Source organism: Bombina bombina, chromosome 5 (assembly GCF_027579735.1).
Source record: "Bombina bombina isolate aBomBom1 chromosome 5, aBomBom1.pri, whole genome shotgun sequence".
NCBI classification, from domain to species: Eukaryota; Metazoa; Chordata; class Amphibia; order Anura; family Bombinatoridae; genus Bombina; species Bombina bombina.
Genome location: NC_069503.1, coordinates 138,186,664 through 138,205,771, shown reverse-complemented (window position 1 = coordinate 138,205,771; position 19,108 = coordinate 138,186,664). Strand labels below are relative to the sequence as shown.

The 19,108-nt window shown below is 39.2% G+C and overlaps 2 protein-coding genes across 3 annotated transcripts in view; one reads left to right on the top strand and one right to left on the bottom strand.

The window, feature by feature from the left end:
- KLHL18 (kelch like family member 18) overlaps positions 1-7,093 on the bottom strand; it is a 118,967-nt gene extending 111,874 nt beyond the window's left edge. For both annotated transcript variants that reach the window (XM_053713724.1, XM_053713725.1), the window contains exon 1: positions 6,944-7,093. In XM_053713724.1, coding sequence (XP_053569699.1) covers positions 6,944-7,069 — 126 coding nt within the window. In that variant the 5' untranslated portion in view covers positions 7,070-7,093. The remainder of the gene's footprint in view (positions 1-6,943) is intronic.
- Positions 7,094-7,198: 105 nt separating this feature from the next.
- KIF9 (kinesin family member 9) overlaps positions 7,199-19,108 on the top strand; it is a 169,614-nt gene continuing 157,704 nt past the window's right edge. Inside the window, exons 1-3 of the mRNA XM_053712933.1 lie at positions 7,199-7,266; positions 16,926-17,030; positions 18,193-18,355. Of these exons, the coding sequence (XP_053568908.1) occupies positions 7,210-7,266; positions 16,926-17,030; positions 18,193-18,355 (325 nt within the window). The 5' untranslated portion in view covers positions 7,199-7,209. The remainder of the gene's footprint in view (positions 7,267-16,925; positions 17,031-18,192; positions 18,356-19,108) is intronic.

The window sequence follows — 19,108 nt, the reverse complement described above, 5'->3', positions numbered from 1 at the left end:
ATTTACCCACCAATAAGCAAGCTACCCAAGTTCTGAACCAAAGATGGGATGGCTTGTTAGCTTACATTCCTGTTTTTTCAAATAAAGATACCAAGAGAATGAAGAAAATTTGATAATAGGAGTAAATTAAAAAGTTGCTTAAAAATTGCATGCTCTATCTGAATCATGAAATCATTTTTTTTAGGTTTCGTATCCCTTTAACATCTGATAAAGCCAAGAAGGGACAGGTATGTAGCAGAATTAGCCTTGAGAAGTCAGCAGGTGCATTTCAAGGTCAGAGAATTAGAAATTGTGCTATTTCCAGAGCTAATTACATGAAGAGGGGGCACAAAATAATGAAAGTATATTGCCAAGTAGTTATTTACTGTCCCTTTAAGTATGCTGACAAATTAACTAAAAAAATTAAAAGATAATTGTAAGCTTGATATATAGAGTGTTATTACTTACAACAGGGATCCAACTGGGGACTCAAGGGCTACATGTGGCCCTCTGTCATAGTTTTTGTGGCCCCTGGGTAAAAAGCAGAACTTACAATGTGTGCCACATTTATTTTATTTATTTTTTTGTAGCATTAGGAAAGAGAGAACTAAAATGTGTGCTTTGAAGTAACCACAACTTAAAAACGCCCTTTGAAGGGAAGGACAGCAGATATAGTGTAACCTGCAACCTTACTTAAAGGGACACTCAAGTCAAAATTAAACTTTCATGATTCAGATAGAGCATGCAATTTTAAACAACTTTCAAAATTACTTCCATTAACAAAAATTTGCATTTTTTTTTATATTTACACTTTTTGAGTCACTAGCTCCTATTGAGCATGTGCAAGAATTCACAGACTATATGCATATGCATTTGTGATTGGCTGATTGCTATCACATGGTACAGGGGGAGTGGAAATAGACATAACTTTGAAATTTGTCAAAAAAAATCTACTACTCATTTGAAGTTCAGTCTAAATGCTATTGCATTGTCTTCATTAAGAGGTAAATAGTAGGTGTTGAAAGATTTAACTATGCATTATGAAGGGCCAAATCTAATGAGTATCTCCTGCAAGAAGAGCTGAGTTAGCCCTGCGCATTGCATAGTTAAAGGGATATGAAACCCAATTTTTTTTCTTTCACGATTCCGATTTCAGATAGCGCAGCAATTTTAAGCAACTTTCAAATTTACTCCTTTTATCAATTTGTCCTAGTTCTCTTGGTATCTATGTGAAAAGCAGGAATGCAAGCTTAGGAACCAGCCCATTTTTGGTTCAGAATCTGGGTAGCGCTTGCTGATTGGTGGCTAAATGTAGCCGTCAATCAGCAAGATCTACCCAGGTGCTGAACCAAAAAAAAGGGCCGGCTCCTAGGCTTACATTCCTGCTTTTTCAAATAAAGATACCAAGAGAACAAAGAATAAATGATAATAAATGTAGCCACCAATCAGCAAGCGCTATCCAGGGTACTGAGCCAAAGCTTGTATTCCTGCTTTTTCAAATAAAGATACAAAAAGAACAAAGAAAATTGATAATAGGAGTAAATTAGAAAGTTACTTAAAATTGCTGCTCTATCTGAATTAGGAAAGAAAAAAAATTGGGTTTAGTGTCCCTTTAACTATGCATTGTGCTGGGCTAACTCAGCTCTTCTTGCAGGAGATACTCATTGGGTTTGGCCCTTCATAATGCATAGTTAAAGGGACACTGAACCTAAAAAAAGGATTCAGATAGAGCATGCAATTTTAAGCAACTTTCTAATTTACTCCTATTATCAATTTTACTTTGTTTTCTTGCTATCTTTATTTGAAAAAGAAGGCATCTAAGCTTTTTTTTGGTTCAGTCTGCTGGACAGCATTTTTTTTTTATTGGTTGATGAATTTATCCACCAATCAGCAAGAACAACCCAGGCATCTAAACTATACATTCTTGCATTTCAAATAAAGATGCCAAGAGAATGAAGAAAATTTGATAACAGGAGTAAATAAGAAAGTTGCTTAAAATTGCATGCTCTATCTGAATCACAAAAGAAAAAAATTGGGTTCAGTGTCCCTTTAATGCAATTCACCAGCAATGCATCTGTTTGTAAATAGAGCCCTAAGTCATCAGCACTGCAAGGTACCACAAAGGATTTTATAAAGGGTTCAGGATATGCAGGACCCTATATTACAATGGCACTGGGGAATCTGTTAGCCCTCTACAAATATGATAATAATAACATAACACTCAAAAAAAGTTTGTGCAATTTCTCTCCATAACAGTGTTTTCTGGTAATCAGACTCACAATGTGAACACACAATTAGCTATTTCTTTTACACCCAAATGCCAAGCTAAGATAAATGATAACTGTACAACAAGTATCAACGCGATTCTTTTATTACTGTAACAATAAAAATATCTAGGCAGATGTGTCCAGTGCTTAGCGGATGCCAACCTTGTGTACACACACAAAATGCTGCGAGATTAATCACAGACAGAACTTGTCAAGTCAGCATTTTCCCCTAATCACTTGGGACACGCAGTCACCATCTGTTACCTCAGACACTCACAGGACTATCACTGTTAGGAATTTGTAGGCCTTTTAATAGGGATAATTTCATTGTCTCCAGATAAAACCTGATAGATTATTTTATTGTATGTGGTGGTGGTTGTGGGGGCTTATTCATTATGATTTATAGTCCTTGATCAGGGGACATTTAGTCAAGCAGACAGGGGCTAAGATGTACGCCCCTGTCCGTCTTACTTTCTTAAATCTGGCCTATAGGGCGTATGTCAACATCTATGACCGTGTACGAGTATGTAAATTGTAAAATAAAGTCCCAATAAACAATTTCTTGCTATCTACGGGGGTGAGGTGCATGACCAGTTCATACTTCCTTGGTAAATTGGGAGCTGGATAGCAAACTATCTGATCGGAAGACTCATTTGTGCATACTGTGGAAGCGAATCTGACCGTAGGTACTATTATGCCATGTAGTAGGCAAGATGTTGTCTCTGTATGTGGCGATATTCATTTATCAAATACATATATTTATATGTAAATCAGTGTTTCGATTACAATTATTAGTTGCCACTGATTATTCTGTATGGAGACGCAAAAGCTTGAGCCAGGAGCACTATGTATTTAATACACCACAGGATGCAGACATCCCAACTCTCCCTGAAGTTCAGGGAGTCTCCCTGATTGTAATAGCGACTCACTGATGCCAGCAAATGGAATGCAATCTCCCTGAAACTCCAAGTACCATGATCCAATGTGGCCAACATCCGTAAAAGTGTTTTTTTAAGGAATGCCTTTAGTTGCTGGGACGTTATAGAACCCTCAAAGCATGCATCAGTAACCAACAAGCCCCCACTGATTTTAATAAAATAAAAACACAAATACTACCTTATTTACTGCAGGTAATTAAACTTCGTATACTAAAATATTTAAGCATTCAACAAGCGTACGATAAATGGAAAATAGGTTTGTTGTATGTGGTTGTGCAATAAAGCGACTTTTTTTTTTTATGTGCCTTAAGTGGGAAGCTACTTTAATGATAAGTCTCTATCTTATTTCGGGTTTCAAGGTGTCCAATATATAACTGGGAGGGTTGGGCGGCGCAGAAGCGGGTGAAGCCACCTCCCTTAAATGAGTTTTTGCAGGTTGAGATGTCTGAGGATGACACGCATTGTCTATGTATATAAATAAAACTAACAGAGCCCACAAGGTTAGGAGCAGAAGTCCAAATTTAGAAGTCATAGCTGCCCAGTTCCAGGGGCTTACAAGATTATGTATTTGTGCAGAGGTTGACAAATCTTGGGGCCCAGACTGAATATCAAGGAGCCACTTGCACATTTTTAGGAGCTAGAGAAAAATACTTCTATGCAGAATAGTGTCATGATTTGTCAATCACTGTTTTAGTGATATATAGATGTATTTGGCTACGTATTTGCCTCAAGGGATTACAAAGGTAACTTGTTCTTCTGATTAAGGGTGAGGCTAAAAGAAACAAAAGCACTGAGCTGGCAAACTGGCATTCCATGGATCAAAATGATTCCAGGCTAATTCCCAAAGGCAGAAGACAGATCACACCCTTGCTGGTTTGTGCAGACAGCTTTTAGCATATTGAACAAAATCCTAATTCTAGGTCACTTTGGCGTGGCACTATCAGTGGCAGACATGCAAAGACACCCCAGAAAAAAACTACAAAGCAGTTCTGGCATTTTGCCCACAGGCTCCTTCATATCTCCTGCATAGATTACTGTAATAGATTTATTAAACAAAACAATGTTTACATTATATAGATCTGTATTCCATTTATACTGCCTTTTTTAGAACAAAGCAGCAAGATTACAATTCACTGTACAAGGATGTCTGAATTATTTGATATAGCATAAAACGTGTGGCAATACAGTGTACATTTAAAGCAGTGTGGTGGTCGGTACTGAAACCTCACTAGTAGTAAAAAGACAGGGGTGAGTGCTCTATACTAATCCTCCTTGACCGCTTTGCTGCATTTAAAAGGGATATGAAACCCAATTTTTTTATTTTGTGATTCAGATAGAGCATGCCATTTTAAGCAACTTTCTAATTTACTCCTATGAACAATTTTTCTTCGTTCTCTTGGTATCTTTATTTTAAAAGCAAAAACGTAAGCTTAGGAGCCGGCCCATTTTTGGATCAGCACCCTGGTTGGCGGCTACTTCGGTAATTGTCCAATAAAAATTTTGCCATTTGACTCCCCATCTTCCGCTCCCTGCACTGATGGTCAATAAAATGGAACACACAATTCAAGATAGACCCGCTATCCTACAAAGCTCTGCACAATCAGGTACCAAGTTTATCTAAAATAATTACTGGTGCTCTATAGGCTCCATTTATCAACTGGCAGACGGGCAAGGTTTATTTTCATAAACCTTGACTTCCCAACCTTGTGGCGAGCTGGCAGAATCCACTGACGGCATTTAGCATTGCACAAGCCATTGCTTGTGCAATGCTGTCCCCTGCAACCAATGGCACGTGAGCGGGGGCTGTCAATAATCCTGATCTTGCAGCTTGATAAATGGAACCCTAAGCCTCAACTCACGTTCTTCTATCAGCACATGCCCTGAAGTGCCAAAAATGTAGTGGCATATGCCTAAAAACCACAACTCTTGACATTTTTAAACAAAGGCTCAAGACCTACTTGTTCACCCAAGCCTTTCAGGAATGTAAATGTATCTTGTGTAAAGTAAAGTGCTTTAAGTCCAACCAGGAGAAAAGCATTATATAAACTATTATTATACTAAACAGGCAGTGATTTTTCTGGGAATCAGTTAGGAGTGGGGTGATATCTCTGGGGGCCAGTAAAGGACAGTGATATGTATGGAGGTTAGAAAAGGGTAGTGAGGTCAGCTGGGGGGAGAAGGGATATCTCTGGGGATCAGTAAAAGAGTAGGTATATCTCTGGATGCAGTTGGGGGAGAGGTGATTTAAATGGGAAGTGATATCTCTGGTAGCCAGAAAAGGGGACAGTGATATCTCTGGAAGCTGGGGGGGGGAGGTGATGTCTCCGGGAGTCAGTAAAGGGGCACTGATGTCTCCTGGAGTCAGTAAAGGGGCACTGATGTCTCCTGGAGTCAGTAAAGGGGCACTGATGTCTCCGGGGGTCAGTAAAGGGGCACTGATGTCTCCGGGGGTCAGTAAAGGGGCACTGATGTCTCCGGGGGTCAGTAAAGGGGCACTGATGTCTCCGGGGGTCAGTAAAGGGGCACTGATGTCTCCGGGGGTCAGTAAAGGCGCACTGATGTCTCCGGGGGTCAGTAAAGGCGCACTGATGTCTCCGGGGGTCAGTAAAGGCGCACTGATGTCTCCGGGGGTCAGTAAAGGCGCACTGATGTCTCCGGGGGTCAGTAAAGGCGCACTGATGTCTCCGGGGGTCAGTAAAGGCGCACTGATGTCTCCGGGGGTCAGTAAAGGCGCACTGATGTCTCCGGGGGTCAGTAAAGGCGCACTGATGTCTCCCGGGGGTCAGTAAAGGCGCACTGATGTCTCCGGGGGTCAGTAAAGGCGCACTGATGTCTCCGGGGGTCAGTAAAGGCGCACTGATGTCTCCGGGGGTCAGTAAAGGCGCACTGATGTCTCCGGGGGTCAGTTAAGGGGCACTGATGTCTCCGGGGGTCAGTTAAGGGGCACTGATGTCTCCGGGGGTCAGTTAAGGGGCACTGATGTCTCCGGGGGTCAGTTAAGGGGCACTGATGTCTCCGGGGGTCAGTTAAGGGGCACTGATGTCTCCGGGGGTCAGTTAAGGGGCACTGATGTCTCCGGGGGTCAGTTAAGGGGCACTGATGTCTCCGGGGGTCAGTTAAGGGGCACTGATGTCTCCGGGGGTCAGTTAAGGGGCACTGATGTCTCCGGGGGTCAGTTAAGGGGCACTGATGTCTCCGGGGGTCAGTTAAGGGGCACTGATGTCTCCGGGGGTCAGTTAAGGGGCACTGATGTCTCCGGGGGTCAGTTAAGGGGCACTGATGTCTCCGGGGGTCAGTTAGGGGGCACTGATGTCTCCGGGGGTCAGTTAAGGGGCACTGATGTCTCCGGGGGTCAGTTAAGGGGCACTGATGTCTCCGGGGGTCAGTTAAGGGGCACTGATGTCTCCGGGGGTCAGTTAAGGGGCACTGATGTATCTGGGGGTCAGTAAAGGGGCACTGATGTATCTGGGGGTCAGTAAAGGGGTACTGATGTATCTGGGGGTCAGTAAAGGGGTACTGATGTCTCTGGGGGTCAGTAAAGGGGCACTGATGTCTCTGGGGGTCAGTACAGGGATAGCTCTGGGGCCAGCTGGAGATAGAGGTGATATCTCTGGAGGTCAAAAAAGGGTCAGTGATCTCTTTAAAGTCAGCTTGGGGAAGGGAATACCTCCGGGGTCATTACAGATTAAGTGAATAGAAGGAAGATAAGAGCTTTGACAGACAAGAGATTGCCGAGGAAGACAGCCCTTACGTCATTACCTTAAGTGTGACGTCGCATAGCTTGCCCTGCCGACGTATCTCTTCCATAACGCCATAGCCCCGATTCGGCAGGTCCCCAACAGTGACATGCACCAAATCCTCCAACTCCTCCAGTTCGTCCACCATATTGTCCGGGGACTAACAACTGCTGCCGGCACCGACACAAGCTCCGCCCAATCACCATCAAGACCACGCCCCGATACATCACGACCACGCCCACTAAATCAACGCACTTCCGGTTGGAATTCTCTAACTTGGCTTTAGCTATGGCTGAAGCGAGGCGCAAGAAAGGCAGGATGGGGAAAGCAGGGAAGTTAGGGAAGGTGAGACAGGGTAATTGACAGGGGATAGCACAGAATTACGGGAATCATGGAGAGGAAGTGTGGCATTAAGTGTGTCATGTGACGGGTACTTCCGGGTGGTTACTATGGAGACTGAGAGTTTACATAGATACAGGAACACTTGGGTGAAAGATACTAAGCTGGAGACAGAAGCAGGTGAGACTGATACAGACACAACTACACTGCTGGGTTCACTAATAGTGCAGAGACCTCCTGTTCCTATGGGACAATCTGACTAATACAGACCAACCTAGGAAGTTTTGTCACTTGAGAGTTTTTTTTAGCTGACTGGGTCAGGTGGTACAGAGGCTGTTAGCAACAACAAGACGTCCCAGGGATCTCGTATGGATCTCTCCAGGAATGAAATTATCCCCAGATCAGTGTCACTGTTATTAGCAGGTTTCCTCACATTTCATCAAATTGCAAAATAATTGATTTTAAAGTTTTCTGAAATCTAGAAATGTTATTGTGCTGATAGTCGCTCTCCCACTAATTAATCTGAGAACTCTCTGTGTCAAGTTCTAAAAATCATACCATACAATGTAATCCTAAGGGACTGATTCACAATTATTGTCAAGATCTCCACATGTTAAAGGGATATGAAACCCACATTCAGATAGAGCATGCAATTTTAGGAACTTTCTAATTTACTGCTATTATCAATGTTTCTTCTCTTGCTATCTTTATTTGAAAAAGCAGGAATGTAAGCTTACGAGCCAGTGTTCTGTCGAAACATCAAAGCCGTAGAATGTGTAACCACGTCACTTCAGGAGACATTATTCCTCTGAATCCGATGGGTTGCGCATGCCCATTTCCCGCTGCTTAAACATACTAGGAATTACTGGAATTCCTAGCATAAATACCGTGCATGTGCACATTGCCCATCGGATTTTGCGACTGCAGTCACTTCCGGTGCCACAGATCAACTAGGTCTCCCATCGGAATGTGGAACCGCTGAGTGCGCATGCGTGCAATGACTTCCTATCGGGTTGTAAAACTCAACGGCGGTGTGCGCATGCGCAGACTAGCTGCTAACATCTGATCTGACCTTCCATCACTGTTCTCTATGGGACACATTCTGACGGGCGACCTAGTTGATCTGCGGGACTGGAAGTGACTGGTTGCAAAATCTGACATGCAATGTGCGCATGCGCGGTATTCATGCTAGGAATTCCTAGTATGTTTGAGCTGCAGGAGTTGCGTATGCGCAACCCGTCTGATTGAGAGGAACCACGTCTCCGCAAGTGACGTAGTTTCACATTGTGACGGGTTTGATATTTTGACAGAACACCGGCCCATTTTTGGTTCAGAACGCTGGGTAGCACTTGCTGATTGGTGGCTACATTTAGAAATAAACACATACAGTACAGTGAAAATGTGTAAAAATAAAAAGCTATTGTCATCTATGGGATATTAATATCCAATACAACTACTCTCCCATAAACAGAAGAGAACCCTTATGTTGAGGGTTTAGCACTCACATTCAACATAATTGAGTAATTAGGCTAAAACTTAACCTTTAATAAGTGTAAACATTAAAAAGGAAAATGCAGGATAACCTGCTAGATTCTACCATCACCATTAATAACACATGTGAAACACCCCCCCTGTTTCCTGGCCGATAACCGGATACATCAACTTCAGGGGTGTCACAACTAGTATACTTTAAAAACGAACGCGTTTTAGGCCGTTATTCTGGCCTTTCTCAATGTTTAGTACAAGTTAATGCGGGTATTGCTGCCTTTTAAAACATCTAGCTAAACGTACTTAGCCAATCCCCATGTAGAGCTTCACATTGTTCCACCCTCTTTTCAAAGTAGTCCGCTCATAGGACATATTGAGGGTGTGTGCTTCAAATGCTCATAGGATTGGTCCGTAGTTTGAGATGTTTTGCAACGTCATGACACACCCCTTCTCCCCTTTTGTTGCAAATACATAATCGTATAGTTATACGAAATAGAAATGCAATCGTGTTTTTTGCGAAATACGCTTATATTTTTGATGATACTTATACGAGTCAAATCTGGGAGGTAAACATCTGTTAATTTATACCTCTCAGATAGCCCGTATGCATTGTATAGTTTAAACCAGAGCCCTAGATATATCTAGCGAGTAAGTATTAAATTAACTACTGTCATCTTAAGCCTAAGCGGTTGCATCTCAAGATATTGATATGCAAGTCGTAGTATTGTAGTAAATTGTAGTGCGAACATGGAATAAGCTTATAGTCTAGGTTATACTTGTTACGAGTAAAAGCAGGAGGGTAGATGACTACTATTTTGTACCTCTTGATTAGCCCATATGCGATATTCGCAACTCAAGCTTTAACTTAAATATATCTAGCGCATCAATATTACATTCATAATTACGTATCGTAACATTCATTACTGCGTATCATTACGCTAGTTACTACATATAATACTTGCATTATCCTCTTATAATAAATCGCATATATTTAGATACTAATATGGAAATCAAGGCAGATACCCTCATTTATTAAATAAAGACCCAAAAATTATTGTTTTCATTCATGCCCAAAGGCATCACACAATGTAGTTGAAATATCCACTTGGTTTCTCTCTGCAGCAGTATGGTTTCCGTATTACGAACTCTTATTCCTGGTTTAACCCTTTTGAGTCCCCATCATTTCAGAGCATTTGTGTTACCATTGTGATGCTAAAGGGAATGCTTACCCACACTAGTTATTTGTTTTCCTTTTTCCACATCTCTTCTAGCTGTTCTTATATTACTTAGATGTTCGGTGACCCTGGTTCCCAGGCTTCTGGTTGTCATGCCAGCATAAAAGAGGTTACATTTACATGTTAAACAATAAATAACATTGTCGCTTTTACAGTTAATGTAGTTATTTATATACCATTTTTTCTTAAATCGGTCAGTGACTGTTTTCGTCACTACCATATGTTGGCAGTCTTTACAGCCCCCACAGGGGGTAGAACCTTTAAAAAGTGGGGGCTTATTAGCATTCCTATCAAAATGACTTTGGGTTAACCGATCATTCAGGTTATTAGATCTACTATAGTTCAACATTGGATTGTCAGCTAGTAGGGACTTAAGTTGGTTGTCGGCTTTTAACACATGCCAGTGCCTATTAAAGATATCCTTGATCTGTTCACTATACGGTGAATAAGTGGTAATGAACCTTATGGGATTATATTTAGATACTGTTTTGGGTTTTAATAACTCTGCTCTCTCTTTCTTAGTGGCTATAGGATAGGCCTTGACTAAGGATTTATGTGAGTAGCCCCTTTGTAATAATCTATCCCTAAGGTCTCTTGATACTATTTGAAACGATTCTTCTGTTGAGCAGTTCCTCCTCATTCGTAGGTACTCTCCAACTGGTAGTCCCTTAATCGTAGCGGGATGGTGACTGCTTGAGGCACACAATATATTATTTGTGGCAGTGGGTTTTATATATATATTGCAGTCTCTAATTTGTTACCTATTTTCGAGATAGTTAAATCAAGGAATTCCACCTTGTCTTTATTAGCTGCATACGTTAAGAATAACCCAAACGGATTATTGTTTAATATGGCCACAAATTCCTGAAGTATCTCAACTGGTCCAGTCCAGACAAATAAAATATTGTCTATGTATCTAGACCAGTGAGATATATATTGTGTAAAGTGTACCATTGACTCATGAAAGACTATAGTTTCCTCCCACCATCCCAGGTAAATATTAGCATAAGTTGGGCCACATGAGGTGCCCATCGCTGTACCACATATCTGCAAATACAATTTGTTGTCAAAGACAAAATATTTATGGTTTAGCACTTATTTTAATAGTCTAATAATGAAATCTTTAGTACTCTCTTCCAACCCTGTATCTTTTTGTAGGAAATGGGATACCGCTCTGCATCCCCATTGGGTTTGGATGCTGGTATAGAGAGATTCCACATCGCAGGTCACTAATATTGAATCTTTTTCTATTTCCAAGTCTTTAATTTTATTTAATATGTGCATCGAATCTCTGATGTATGATGGTAGGGAGGTTACTATATTTCTAAGTCTGGCATCTAGGTATTGAGATGTACGTTCTGTTAGAGAATCCAACGCCGACACTATGGGTCTACCAGGGGGACAAGGTAGATTCTTGTGCACTTTAGGCAACATATAGAATGTCGCTAGCTTAGGGTTATGCCTAGTAAGAAATTTACTTTCTGTTTGGTCAATGGTACCATTATCTAAAGCCTCAGTAATTATTTTATTATACTGCTGTAAAAATATCTCAGTGGGGTTGCCAAGAATACTTTTATAATTATTGGTATTCGTTAACTGTCTTTTTGCTTCCTCCATATACATAGCAGTGGGCCAGAGCACTATATTTCCCCCTTTATCACTTCTCTTAATCTGTATGTTAGACATTTTAGATAATTCCTTTAACACTTTTCTCTCCTCAGGTGTAATATTATCATTGCCTATTTTTTTATTATCTTTAATAGACAAAATGTCATTACAGACAAGATTTAAGAAGGTTACGGCATTATGTGACACACTGCTCAGAGGTATAAAGTGTGATTTCAGTTTTAGTATATGACGCCATTCATTAATATTAGTGTTAGGGTCAGTGTTAGTAGGTTCTGACTCATCTAATAATGTGATAAGGTCTTGTATGGTTGTCATATCTGTATTGTCTAGCACCCCTGACTCAGAATTATTAAATACATTTTTTTAGCAGTATTTTCCTTGTGAATAAGTGGACATCCTTTATGGCCTCAAACTTGTCTATTTCAGCAGTGGATACAAATGAAAGGCCTCTTTTAAGTACTGATATTTGTGTCTCAGTTAAAATTGTCTCTGAAAGATTTATTATATTAAGCTCATCTGTCATTACTTTTTTATTTTTTGTGTAATGTTGGGGTTTCTGGTTGAAGCGCACTTGATGCCTGGTGCGTGGTTTGTTTGCCCCTCCCCTCCTAGTTCTCCTCCTAAAGGGACATTATCTGAGTTGGAGTGGGGCTGTATTCGGTTTCATAAGATAGGTTTAGGTCTCTTTTCCCCATCTGAACTTTCAGCATCAGTGGTGTCACAGTCTCTGTCTGAAATGTCAGAATCAATGTTAACTGTTTTATTCTGACCCCATAGATACACCCTGTTGTTAGAATAATCACTTAAAGGGACACTGAACCCAAATTTTTTCATTCGTGATTTAGATAGAGCATGCAATTTTAAGCAACTTTCTAATTTACTCCTATTATCAAATTTTCTTCGTTCTCTTGCTATCTTTATTTGAAAAAGAAGACATCTAAGATATTTTTTGATTCAGAACCCTGGACAGTACTTGTTTATTGGTCGGTTAAATTAATCCACCAATCAGAAAGAACAACCCAAAAATAGGCCAGCATCTAAATTTACAGTCTTGCTTTTCAAATAAAGATACCAAGAGAATGAAGAAATTTGATCATAGGAGTAAATTAGAAAGTTGCTTAAAATTGCATGCTCTATCTGAATCACGAAAGAAAACAATTGGGTTCAGTGTCCCTTTATATCTCTGTCATTTTTCCTTTCTTTTTTCTCAGAGATAAATCTAGCGAATCTTTCTACTTCACTCTTAATTTTGTTATAAGATTTTTGAAAATCTTCTTTATGCTCATATTGCTTCAATTCCTCACTAAGTGTGGTAATTTCCCCCGTAATATCTTTAAATTTATCCATTTCATGTTGGATTAGATAACCCATTAATTTCAGGGAGCACTCAGAAAGAGTTTCTTCCCATTTTAGTTTCAATTCTGGTTTGAAGTTACTGAAGGAGGAAATAGCTTTAATCTTAAACCTCTAAGGATTACATTGTTATCTTTATAAAAAATAAACATTCCAATCTTCCACTAGCTTTTTATTTGTTTTTTTCCTGAAAAGAAGATAACAATATAACAAATAACATGGATTCAAAAGAAATTAAATAGAAAGAAGATTGAATGAGATTAAAATAGTGACCCCGGCTGGACATTGTCATCAACTTCCTAAAATATCAAACTTAGTATATAGTCTTAATCAATTTTGTCAAGGTGATAGATCTCAGTCTCTGGTCTTGCTTGCCTGGGTGATGCATTTTGTTTTTCTTCATTCATAATATGTTATTCTTAGCATAGATTACATGACAAAAACAGTATTTGTATGATGAGTATACCTTTAGTCAGTATTAGCTTTGAGAAGAAGGAAAGAAAGAAAGTGGTAGATAAAAGGACAATAGAGAGGAGGGATGAGATAGATAGGGTGAGAGAGAGGGCAGGGGAGAGGAAGATGACGGAAAAAAGGGGGGGGTGGACTATTCCCATAGGGGTGAAATGGGGAAGAAGGGATTTATGTGTAGGGTCATATATAGGGATGGGAGGTTCAAGTTAAACCCTAAAATTGTTCTGTTCCAGAGAGAAAAGATCATCTTGTGAGCTGCCAAATTGTGTGTTTTAAAATAGTGATATTTTTCTAGTGTGTAGAAAGTTCTGCTACTTGTGTTTTCCAGTCCTGAATAGAAGGAGTGACCTGTGTCTTCCAATGTTTTGGGATGAGCTTTTTAGCAGCCGTCAACATTATCATAAGGAGAGCCTTATCGGCTGAGCCACTTGTTTTGGGTAGCGAGCAGAGTAGGAGGGTCTCTAGGCTATTAGGTATCTGAGTGGCAAGTATCTCTGAGAGTTCATGAGACACCTCTAACCAAAAGTTTTGAATCCTCGGGCATGACCACCAAATATGGTGGAGGGAACCCTCCTCTCCACATCCCCTCCAGCAAGTCGCACTCAAAGTAGGAAACATTTTGTGAAGTCTCACAGGGGTGAGATACCACATGCTCAAAAATTGTATGTGCATTTCCTGAGTTTGTGCTGAGACCGATGACTTTTTAGTTGCATTGAATGCTTTGAGCCAAGTATCAGTCTCTATTTCTAGATTTAGATCTTTTTGCCACGCTATAGTGCATGACGGCAGAGTCGTTGAATCAGCTACGGCCACAATTTTATAGAGGGTCAAGATAAGGTGCTTAGGTGTGATAGGTAGGATGCATATTTTTTCGAATAGTGTAGCAGCTTCCCTTCCCAGCTCGCTTTTGTGTTTGTGATGTGAGGTATTATGAATGAGTTGGTTATAGTGTAACCACAACGCGAAAATCTCTTTGTGGGTTTCCTCAAGGGCTGCTTGTGGTTTATCTCTACCATTCTCTATAAGGTAGCATATGGAGCTTGTTCTAAGGCTATATGGCTGTTTCACTCGAAACCCCAGTTGGCTATAAGGAAGTTCAGAGTTTTCAATGATTGATGTTAAGGGACCCTGTTTAGAAGAGAGTGCTTGTTGCTATAATTCTATCCCATTCCGCCAATGTTGCAGATGGGACAGAGTACTTGATTAAGGTTCTGGGCCTTTTCTGTGGCGGGGTCCACGCCAGGGCACTCATGTTATTAAATTTAAAAATTTGTCTGTCTAGTCCGGTCCAAGCTTTCTGGTTAGTGTTATGAGCCCACTCTACAATATGTTGGAGCATGATTGCCCTTCTGTAATCTATTTATTTAGAGATTCCCAGTCCCCCTCTCTCTCTGGGCAGATACATAGTTTGTTTATGTACTCTGGGTTTAGATCCTGCCCAAATAAATTGTTCTAACAGTTTCTGAAGCTGATCAAGGTAACCCTCTTGTATAGGAATAGGCAGTGTTTGTAAGATTTATAGGATTTTCCTGATCTTTTTAAGTTCTTTAATGGACTTAGACCATTCCACATTATTCTCACCTTCTAAGTTACTTTTGTTTTGTAATTTATGGGTAATATTACTAATATCTTCAGACCATTTTAACATTTCAACATTAAAGACCAATCCTATGAGCATTTGAAGCACACACTCTCAATATGTACTATGAGCGGACTATTTTGAAAAGAGGGTGGAACAATGTGACGCTCTACATGGGGATTGGCTAAGCACGTTTAGCTAGATGTTTTAAAAGGCAGCAATACCCACATTTTCGGCTTGCCAACTTGTACTAAACATTGAGAAATGTCAGAATAATGGCCGAAACGCGTTTGTTTTTAAAGTATACTAGTTGTGACACCCCTGGCACCTGAAGCCGACATATTCGGTTATCGGCCAGGAAACAGGGGGGTGTTTCACATGTGTTATTAATGGTGATGGGTAGAATCTAGCAGGTTATCCAGCATTGTCCCTTTTAATGTGTACACTAATTAAAGGTTAAGTTTTAGCCTAATTACTGAATTATGTTGAGGGTGAGTGCTACAAGCACCTATCTTTGGTTCTCTTCTGTCTATGGGAGAGTAGTTGTATTCTATTATATCGGGATAGCACCGGATCCGCTGTTGATCTTATTTCTCAGTAATTTATTAGTCATAGTGCCAGTTTTCCCAAATTTTTGTGCATATTAATATCCAAATCTTCTTCCTAAAAAGAAAACAACACTCCAAAAGTTAAAAATGTGGCGTTCCATGGGAGTAACCTGTATTATAATGGCTAAACATCACTGGGAGTTTCTAATATTGTTGTAAACAATATCCACCAACTTAGCTGAACCTTTTCACACATGCCTGTCTCTCTACCTTTTCAGTGGTGAGATCAGCAAAGGTAAGAAATCTACTGAAAATGCAGTGAAAGTTCCCATAACAATTATTTGAACTCTGAAAAAAATGTTTAGTGAATGCGCATTCTAAATATGCTTTGAAAACATGTCCCTTCCACACTGCAGAGATCCGCATTCACTGGCAATGTGGACGGATTGTTGAACAGGCATCAATCCCTATTGTTTGCTGTGGAAGGCACATCGCTACTCATCTGGACAGCTAGGTCAGCCCACTTTTTTATAACAATTCACCTGTAGGATGGTTTGCGGGACTAGTGATACTGAAATGAGCATTTCCGTATTTTTTAAGATCCTTTAAACATCAGGCCCTAAGTGGACATTGCCTGCAGCAAATGTATTGAATTTTATTTTTATTGAGATATATATGTGTGTATAGAATTGCACATCAGTCATTCTTTAGCAAGATAACCCACAACAGTCATAAGTCTACATATAAAAAATGCAGAGCAATAAACAAATGTATTGGAGCCACACATCCAGCCCATGAGTTGCTTTCTGTGTTGTTATAAGAATATGAGTTGAGGACATGGGGCTGAATAAAACGTACTGAAGGACGACAGTGTGCACTAAGGCCTTATGTTAGACAACAGTGGGAAACAGTCTGCTGTGTTATAAAATGCAGATTAGACTATAGACCATTTCATATTTCATTCTTTAAAAGACCAATGAATACAGTAGATTTGCATAATGAACAAATGCATGATAACAAGACAATGCAATAGCAGTCTGAACTTTAAATGAGTAGTGTTTTTTTTGTGTGACAAATTTCAGTTATGTCTTTTTCTACTCCTGTAGATACTGTGACAGTCATCAGCCAATCACAAAGGCATATACATATAATCTGTGAATTCTTGCACATTCTTGCACATGCTCAGTAGTGTAAATATAAAAAGACTGTGCAAATTTTGTTAATGGAAGTAAATTGGAAAGTTGTTTAAAGTAACATGCTCTATCTGAATCATGAAAGTTTAATTTTGACTTGAGTGTCCCTTTAATGACAAAAGATGCAAATGTAAAATGAAAGTGTAGTTTATATACATTTCTTTTCCAGAGAGCTGAAATGAGCGGAAAAGGCAGTGGTATTCAAGTCTATGTTCGTGTTAGACCAACACCTAACTTTGCTCAAGATTTGATTAAAGTTGCAGAGGACAATAAGGTAGGACATTCAACATGTTTAAAAAATATGTATTTTTATCTTTTAACTTGTTGCCTTCTCTCTGATAAGCTACTTCATCTGATAGTTTAAAACATATTGGGCTAGATTACAAGTGGAGCGCGATAAATAACCAGCCATTTATAGAAATAATCTAAAAGTGTTTTAACTGTTTGACTTTCCTATCCCTTTAAGGGATCGATAGAGAACGCATAACATAAACTTATGGGGCAGCACTGCTTTACTGATGAATGTTTCTCAAAATCTTCACGTCTATTGCGTTTAACAAGAAGAAAGTACTTGGCTCTTAGGCATAACACGTTTAGCAAATCAATGCATTTTTTTCTGGAATACTGTATTTTTGCATAACATAGATACCCGTACATGACAAAAGCTTTTCATGAGACAAACACCAACAAGTACTTTCTATTACTCTATGCTTGCTACAATGTGTAAAGGTCTCCTGGACTTTAAAGAGCACAGATAATATATTTCTCCCCTGAACAATCCAGTTCAGGAGGCACCAGATGGTTAAACAACTTTAAACACCTCAATATGATTTTTGATTTTAATGTAATAATAACTGTTAAGTTTTATTCTTAGAGAATTTCCTACATTATCCAATGGACAACCATAAAGTTAAATAATAACTAGGTTAGAAATATACAGGCAGATTCCTTTGATAGAGAACATTCCCATAGGCTTATTAATGGGCTGTAACAAGTCTGAAAACTTAAAGTAGGGAACATATATTTTTTTAAATAAATAAATTATCCTATTTTAGATTTTGCCTTTCAGGCTATTTAAAGGGACATAAAACCCAATTTTTTTTTTCTTTCATGGTTCTAATTTACTTCTATTATCAAATTTGCTTCATTCTCTTGATATCCTTTGTTGGAAAGCATATCTAGATAGGCTCAGTAGCTGCTGATTGGTGGATGCACATAGATGCCTCGTGTGATTGGCTCACTCATGTGCATTGCTTTTTCTTCAATAAAGGATATCCTAAAGAATGAAACCAATTAGATAATAGAAGTAAATTGGAATGTTGTTAAAAATTGTATTCTCTATCTGAATCATGAAAGAAAACTTTTGGGTTTAATGTCCCTTTAACCACATGGCTGCCAAAGTATTTTGAATATGTTTTTTGTTATTTTGTTTTCAGACCATCAATATCCATCTCAAGAAAGATGACAAGTTAGGTGTGAATAACAAGCGTTCTGGATGGTCCTTTAATGTGGATGGATTTCTTCACAATACTTCACAGGACACTGTCTATGAAACTGTGGCTAAAAGTGTGGTTACAAGAGCACTGGATGGATATAATGGTACTGATGTGCTAATTCTTAATGAACCATTCTTTGGTGTTTAGTGTTGTATGATTAGCCGACATCCCTGATTTTCAGACACCCCCTATATACAGAAGCCACCAGACCTTAAAGGGACACTAAACCCAAATTGTTTCTTTCATGATTCAGATAGAGAATACAATTTTAAACAACTTTCTAATTTGCTTCATTTTTTAGATATCCTTTGTTGAAGAAAGAGCAATGCACATGGGAGAGCCAATCACAGGAGGCATCTATGTGCAGCAACCAATCAGCAGCTACTGAGCCTATCTAAATATGCTTTTCAGTTAAGAATATCAAGAGAATGAAACAAATTAGATAATAGAAGTAAATTAGAAAGTTGTTTAAAACTGCATGCTCTTTCTAAATCATGAAAAAAAATAAAATAGGTTTCATGTCCCTTTAAGCAAATATTAGTAATGTTGTGTTGTAGGAATGACGTCATGGCTGGATGTTAATGAATCTTGCTCTTTACAGAAAGTTAAATGGACATTCTAATGCAAAAAATAAATCAATGAAGTCAATGAGTTATGTTTTAAGCCCCTCTCGAAACGGACATTATATAATTTTATTATATTTAAAGAGACATTTAAGACAAAATGAAACTTTCATGATAGAGCATGCACGTTTATACAACTTTACAATTTACTTAGGTTTAAAGACAGATGAGAGAGTGATGTATGAGGTCTATACCCTTTATTTTACAAATACCTCTTATATGCTGAAATTGCA